The sequence below is a fragment of the Equus quagga genome, unplaced genomic scaffold (genome assembly GCF_021613505.1).
Source record: "Equus quagga isolate Etosha38 unplaced genomic scaffold, UCLA_HA_Equagga_1.0 HiC_scaffold_7137_RagTag, whole genome shotgun sequence".
NCBI classification, from domain to species: Eukaryota; Metazoa; Chordata; class Mammalia; order Perissodactyla; family Equidae; genus Equus; species Equus quagga.
In genome coordinates this window covers 1-8,118 of record NW_025794470.1, presented here as the reverse complement: position 1 = coordinate 8,118, position 8,118 = coordinate 1, and the positions used below count along the sequence as shown (strand labels likewise).

Here is an 8,118-nt window from a genome sequence, read left to right as displayed (position 1 = left end):
CTTAAAAATAAAGAATTAAAATGGTATTTTCTGAAATAGATTTTAGCTTCTTTTAAAACTGTACTTGCCTGTTTGTGTGAAAAGTTATAGTAATAGTTTTCCCATTATCCTCCGTTTGTAGAAATTTCCCGGAAAAAAAAAGTAAAAACATTGCTACCCTTTTCAAAAAAGCTTGTTTCTTATAAATAGTTACTAGATAGGGGTAGATTCTGAACTCGCTCTAGCTATCATTTCTCTTAAGGTTTCTCTGAATTGGTCTCTTTCCATTTTTGAGAGACTTTTATGCTCCTTAGCTCATCTCTCTCCTTAGCTACAATTCTTATTTCTTCAAGGCTTTCATAAAGTTTCTTAGTCAAGTGTAAGTTATCCATTTCCACATTTTGCATAGATAAATTTTGGGCCTCAAACTGCTTCTTCAATCCTTCCGTTTCATTCATTTTTTAATGAGTTTTACTGACATCTTCTTTCACTTTTAAGAAGTTGAAGCTCTTTTTTCTGAAGTTCTCGGATCTTGAGATAATTATAAAACAAGTTAGAATGCAAACAGAACTCCTTCAAGGACGGAAAATAGTCTATTTGTTACATACAAGCACATATCTATGTCTATATATCTATTTCTATCTCCTTGCTGAGTCTACAAATGATTTTGGACACAACTACTCCCAAAAGAATAAAACAACAATACCTTTTCCTGTAATTCATCTTTTGCCTTATTTAAATCCTTTTGAATATTTGAAATCTGGGTTGTCTTTTCTGAAACTCTCTCTCTGAATTTATCAATAGTTTCCTGGTGTTCTTTCAAATGCATACGAGCAATTTTCAGTTCTTGTTGTGTTTCCAGATCCTTTATTATTAGAAGAAATTGAGAAATATGATAATATAAAGGCACATTATCTTTTCTTAATGATGAACTAGTTAAAGTAAAAAAATGCATTCTCACAGTTAAAAACCACCAACACACCACCCCCAAATCAGAACAGTATGGAAGGATAGAGAGTACAGACCCTGTCCCTCACCTCGCCCATCCTAGTCCTGCTCCTTGTTGAACTGGCTGCTTGCTCTTCTCCTTTCAGACCCCTTGGACACCCTTCTAGATCAACGTCACAGAAAAAGTGTCCCATTCTTATGCTTAGTGTTCCCTTATACAGACAAACCCCACTTAGCCAGTGCCTTATGGCGGACACTTGGATTGCTTTTAGCTTTTGTTTACCACAAACAATGCTGCAGTGAATGCTGTTGTATTTCTGCCCAAATGTGTGAATATATTGGTTGGATAAATTCCTAGGAATGGAATTGCTGTAACAAACGTATATGCTGATAAATTTTTAATAAGATATTGTCAAACTGTCTCCCTAAAAGGCTATAACATTTACTTTTTCACCAACAGTATCATTTATTTAAAAGAGAAGGAAGCTTCTTGTATTAAAAATATGTGTGCTGGACAGGAAGAAAGAGTATAACTCACTCTAGCTATGGTTTCTTGTAGGTTTGCCTTCAGTTGGTCTCTCTCCAGTTTGAGTGCCTCTTCCACTTTTCTTAGATTATCTCTTTCTTTCATTACAGATTTCATTTCTTCAAGATTTTCATGAAGTTTCTGAGCCAAGTTTAAGTTTTCCATTTCTATTTTATCGAGAGTTAAACTTTGGGCCTTGAATTGTTTCTTCAATCGCTCTATCTCAGACATTTTTTTCTGTGTCTCACTGACATCTTCTTTTAACTTAAAAAGCTGATGTTCATTTGCCTTAAGTTCTTGGATCTTATCAAGATAATCATAAAATAACATGTCAGGATACAGATGGTTTTTAAGACAAGTATAAAGAATAGTTTCTAAATTGATTAAGACAATAGGCTTCTAATGTCACTCATTAATATTCTGCATAATTCCACACAGAATTTATTTTCTTTTGAGATTATATACATAAGTGTATATATATATACACACAAGTGTATACATATGTACATATACACACAAGTGTACATATATATACGTATATATACTTGTGCATATATACACATGTATATATATGCACTCATGTACATATATATACATAAGTGCACTAATCTTAAGTGTATAGTTCAATTATTCTTGACATATGTTTACATCTATGTAATAACAACCCAGATTAAAATATAGAACATTTCTAGCACCCCAAAAAGTTCCTGTGTGCCCCCTTACTACAGCCAACCACTATCATGACCTTGGTCATCTTAGGTGACTTTGCCTATTTTTGAACTTATAAACCACAAGGTGTAAATCCATTCTCCCAGTGAAAGGCATCTGAGTTGTTTTCAGTTTTTCACTATTATGATTAGAGCTGCTATGAACATTCTTGTACATATCTTTATGTGGAAGTATGCGTTCTTTTCTCTCAGGTACATACCTATAATCGCTGGGCCACAGGCATGTACATGTTCAGTGTTAGTAAACACTGCCAACGTGTCTTCCAATGTGGCTAAACTATTTCATATCCCCAGAGGATTATAGGCACAAATAAGTCAGACAGCCAATCAAATAACCCTCCCCTCCCCCCATACCTTTTCTTGTAATTTAGTGTTTGAATTTTCTAAATCCATCTGCATATTTGATATTTCATCTGTCTTCTCAGAAACAATCCCTCTGAGTTTATCAATAATTTCCTGGTGCTCCTTCAGATGCATGTGAGCAATTCTTAGTTCCTCTTGTTTTTCCAGATTCTTCATCATTAGAGAAATTTTAAGAACAGTGACATATCTTAATGTTAAAATGTTAGTATTTTTTTAATGAAAATAACATATTTTCTTAGTAAAAATAATAAAACTATTACTTCTTACTCTGTATTTTTGTTGTTAGAAAGTGATAAGCTTTTCCTCCCTGTCCCCACCTCCCAGAGCCTGCTCCCACTTTCCAGAGGCAAACATGTTATATGTGCACTATTCTACAGCTTGCTTTTCCTCCTAAGAGTCATTCTGGGCTTTCCATATTAGGACGGTCAAATCTATTCCATTTTTTTATTAGGTGTTGCATAGTATTCTGACATATTGCTCTTGTTTACCCAGTTTCCTTCTGATGGACATTCAGATTGTATCCCATTTTTTATTACAAATTGCTACAATGAACAACACTGTGGTGTATATATGTGTATGTATATATATATATATTTCTTTATCTTAACAATTGATTAAGTATACATGTAGGATAAAGTCTATAAAGAAAATATTGCTTACAGAATTTAAAATTACGTGCCTAAAAGTTTCTATCAGTTCACTCACACCAGCAGCACCATCATGTGAAAGCAGGGCTCACTGCTGTCAGCAAAGCCCACGCTTCCTCACGAGGGAGGGAAGGAGTATCGCTTACTGTAGCTTCCGTCTCTCGCAGGCTTTCCCTGAGCTGCTCTCGCTCCGTTCTGAGGGTTTCCTCCACTCTTCTGAGGCCATCTCTTTCCTTAGCAACAAGTTTTATTTCTTCAAGGTTCTCAAGATGTTTCTGAGTCAATTTGAACTTCTCTGTTTCTATAGTTTCCAGAGTTGAATTCTGGGCCTCTAATTGCTTCTTCAATTGCTCTGTTTGATGCATATTTTCCTTGAGATCATTTTTTGCCTTAAGAAGTTGATGTTCTTTCTCCTGAAGTTCTTGGATCTTGAGATAAGCATACAATAAATTATGATATAGATAGATTTGATAAAAAGCTAAATAATAGTTTCTAAATTAATAGGCAAATCTTTACTTGTCTCCAATTTTAGGCTAACTCATATCTTGTTTCTTTACACAAAAGACCTGATTCAAACTCTCAGCTACTCAGATAACAACTTTAAAAAAATACCTGTGCTTTTAAGGCAGTATTTGTGTTTTCTAAATGTATTTGCATATTTAATATTTCATCTGTCTTCTCTGAAACAACTTCTCTGAGTTTATCAATAGTTTCTTGGTGTTCTTTCAGATGCATGTAAGCAATTTTGAGTTCTTCTTGTTTTTCCAGGTCCTTTATTTTAGAGACAGAAAAACGGTACATTCAGAGTAATACAATTCAAACAGTATGTAGAAAGCTACAGGGTAAGAAGATTACCCTCCCTCCCTACTCCTCCCAGTCCTTATCCTCTAAGTTACTTTTAGGAGTCAATACATGCTAAATACACCACTCCACAACTCACCCTTGTCCCCAACAGGATGCTGCCAGATCAGTGCCGTGCTGCACCGCACCCTCTATCTGTTCCCGGATTCTACGGTCCAAATGTGCTGCACTATTTAATTAGGTTGCTACTAATGCACAGTTAGAATTTTTCCTATTTTTTTGTTAGCTTTATTTTGTTATTGCAACTTGCTGCCATGACTATCCTTCTACAAATATCCTTGACAATTGTGCTAATGTGTGCAGGATAAATAGCTACCACTGTACTTTTTGGGTCAACGAATAAACTCACAGAAATATTTGGAAGATATTACCAAATGTGCCCCCTCCAGCTTTCCCCAACGTTGGACCAATTTTACACTCCCACCAACCCTACTGCCCACGGCTCTTGTAGGACAAAATGTCCTATATACTATATGGGGAAAGATGGTAACTCACTCTGGTTATGGTCTCTCTGAGGTTTTCCTTGAGCTGGTCTCTCTCTACTTTGAGGGTCTCCTCCACACTCCTAAGGTCATCTCTTTCTTTTGTAACACATCTCATTTCTTCAAGGTTTTCTTGGAGTCTCTGAGTTAACCTTACGTTCTCCATTTCTATATTTTCCAGAGTTGACTTTTGAGCCTCAGATTGCTTCTTCAAGTATTCCATTTCACACATTTTTTCCTGAATCTCACTGACAACTTTCATCTTAAGAAGCTGATATTCTTCTTCCTGAAGTTCTTGAATCTGAGAAAATCATAAAACAAGTTAGGACACAGGCAGAGATCTTTAGGAAAAAGACAATTGTTACTACATTAAGGTAATCACTTTTGAGGCCGCCCCCATGGCTGAGTGGGTAAGTTTGCATGCTCTGCTTCGGCAGCCCAGGGTTGCAGCAGTTCGGATCCTGGGCCCAGACATGGCACCACTCACCAAGCCATGCTAAGGTGGCATCCCACAGAGCACAACCAGAAGGACCTACTACAACTAGAATATACAACGGTGTACTGGGGGGCTTTGGGGAGAAGGAGGAGGAAAAAAAAAAGGAAAGAAGATTGACAATAGATGTTAGCTCAGGTGCCAATCTTTAAAAAAAAAAAAAAAAGGTAATCACTTTTACATTTTAGTCCACTGTATGTACTGTTTTCTTCCACAGGGATCTGAGGTACACTACAATCAGACATCATTCCCCAACTTAACAAAACAAGACCTACCTTTTCCTGTAATTCAGCATCTGAATTTTCTAAATCTCTCTGAATATTTGCTCCTTGATCTGTCTTCTCTGAAATATTCCTTGTACTAATGGTTTCTTGGTACTCCTTCAGAAGAACATAAGTAGTTTTCAGTTCCTCTTTCATTTTTTGTCCCTTTATCATCAGAAGAAAATTAGTAAAACTTAATAGTGAACATCTTTGTCAGCACCTTAACCCCATTTTTATATCCAAAAAACGTTAGAAGAAGGAAACTTACTTCAGCTACAATTTCTTTAATGTTTTCTTTGAGTTGGTCTCTCTCCATTTGAAGGGCCTCTTGTACCCTTTTCAGTTCATCCCTTTCCTTCATTATAACTTTTATTTCTTCTTGACTTTCCTGAAGTCTCTCAGTCAACTCAAGCCTCTCGCCTTCTATACTTCGTAGGGACAACTCTTCAGCTTTGAGTTGCTCCTTTAATTGTTCCAGTTCACTCATTTTTTCCTGAGTCTCACTGTTTTCTTCGATGCTAATAAACTGTTCCTGTTCCTCATGAAACTCTTGGATCTTAAAATAATGATAAAATAAGTTAAGTAGCCAAAATACACACATACATAAAACATGTGTGTTTATATGTGTGTGTGTGTGTATATAATATATATATTTTTTTGGGGGGGTAGATTAGCCCTGAGCTAACATCTGCCACCAATCCTCCTCTTTTTGCTGAGGAACACTGGCCCTGAGCTAACATCCATGCCCATCTTCCTCTACTTTATATGTGGGACACATGCCACAGAACATAACCGCTGAACCACCAGGCTGGCCTCTGTATGTATATATATATATTTTTTTTTTTAAAGGAAAAAACCCAGGATGCTTTCCACAACAATTGAGAATGTACACAGTAACCTGTGCAATTCAGTTAGGTACCTTCCTCAGGTTTTCTCCCACTGTTCCTTCACCCCCAATTTACCTTTTTCTGTAATTCTTCATTGGTTGTTTCTAATTCCTTTTGAGAGGTCGACAGTTCGGTTCCTCTCTCTGAAAGATTCTCTCTCAGCTTAGCAATAGTTTCCTCCTGTTCTTTCAGGTGACCACGAGCAAATCCAAGTTCCTCTTCACTTTCTAGGTGCTTTATTATTAAAGGAAATTGTAAGAAATGTATAGAAACACTATAACCACGACATTTTAACTCCTTTTTCCAAAGGTTTAGTTTTTAGGAAAATATTTGCTCCCAAACTATTTAAAAACCACACACATGGGGAAAAGGGTGAGACTTACTTTAGCCATTATTTCTCTGTTTCCTTTGAGTTGGTCACTTTCTGACAGAATAACTTCTTGCAGCCTCTGTTGGTCATCTCTCTCCTTGGCTACAGAGTTCATGTCATCGCGACTGTCCTGAAGTCTCTCAGACCACCTGAGCTTTTCCACCTCTGTTCTTAGTAGTGCTGACTCTCGGGCTTGGAGTTGCTCCTTCAATTGCTCCATCTCACTCACCACTTTCTTAGTCTCATTGTCTTCTTCTTTCATATTGCAGGACTCTTCTTGTTTGTCTTGAGCCTCTTGGATCTTAAGAGAATCACAACACAATTGATATCCAAAGATACTTTATTTTATTTTAGAGGAAAAGAAATCAGGATAGTTTCTAAAACAATTAAGTCAGGATTCAATGGCTCATTTATAGAGCAATCTTTCTACTCTTCCATCATTCAGATATTTAACATTTATTTATTGAGGGCTCACTGTGTTATCAGTACCCTACTAGAGGCTGGAGATAAAATAGTAAATGAGACTTATACGATCTCTGCTTTTTTGAGACTTATACTTTAGGGAGAAAGACATTATGCCAAATCTTACCAAACAGATGTGCTGGGTTCTCCCAGGGTATTAAGAACAAACCTAACCCACTGTGAGTGGTGAGGAAGGACTTCCTAGGGGATGGAAATCTTCAGCTGAGATCTGAAGGATGAGAGCCATGGTTAGGCAAAGGAGGGTACGGAAATACTGCACGTAGGGAGACCAGAACATGTGAAAGCCATGAGATGAGGAAGAGCAGTAGACTGGAGTTGCAGGAATCTGAGCAGGAGGAGAGGGAGCTGAAATAAGGCCAGAGACCAGCCAGGTCTGTGATCCAGGGCCTCACAGGCCATATGAGGGATTCTGGTCTTCGTTTCAAGAGTAACAATAAGCTATTAAAGGGCTTTAAGAAGAAAAGATCACTTGGGTTCCGAATGGGGAATGAATTAGAGAACAATAAGAATGAATGTGGGGAACCAGTTAGGAGGAGATTGCAGAAAGCCAGGGAAAGAAAGAATAGTGGCTCAGATTCGGGTGTTGGCCATGTGGAGAGGAAAGAGGATTTCACACAAACACACCTTAAAATCAACAAGGTTTGGTCTTGGATTAGAGAGTGAGCAAGGAGGAACGGACACTAGTAGGGATGACAGCCAGACTTCTGACTGAAGCCTTGAGGAAGAAGGTAGCGCTTTACGAGATGTGGAGGAATAGATTTAAAGAAGGGTTGAAAATAGCTTTGTTCGCTTTATCCTTTCCTATAATTTAGCCTTGCTTTTTCTAAAAAATTTTGAATATTTAAGAAAATAGCTGTCTTCTCTGAAACATTTTCTCTCAGTTTCAATAGTTTCTTAGCATTTATGAGCAATTTTTAGTTGCTTTGTTTCCAATCACTTCATAATTAAGAGACATTTAAACAAAATTGGTAGTAACATAACTATAACACAAATGCTCCCTTTCCCAAAGACTTGATTCTTATGAAACACTTAAATAGGAGGAAAGGATGAAACTTACTTTAGCCAAAGCTTCTCTAAAGTCTTCTTTC

The 8,118-nt window shown here is 37.0% G+C and overlaps 1 protein-coding gene across 1 annotated transcript; it reads right to left on the bottom strand.

The window, feature by feature from the left end:
• Positions 1-685: 685 nt before the first annotated feature.
• On the bottom strand, positions 686-8,112 carry LOC124232530 (centromere-associated protein E-like; the record flags this gene model as incomplete). Its single annotated transcript, XM_046649490.1, has 11 exons — positions 8,088-8,112; positions 6,561-6,848; positions 6,253-6,411; positions 5,559-5,846; positions 5,303-5,455; positions 4,548-4,835; positions 3,804-3,962; positions 3,338-3,619; positions 2,536-2,694; positions 1,466-1,756; positions 686-844 (listed from the first exon to the last, which is right to left on the bottom strand). Coding segments are annotated over exons 2-11 (2,187 nt in total), but the record flags the coding sequence as incomplete, so codon positions are not given.
• Positions 8,113-8,118: the final 6 nt, after the last annotated feature.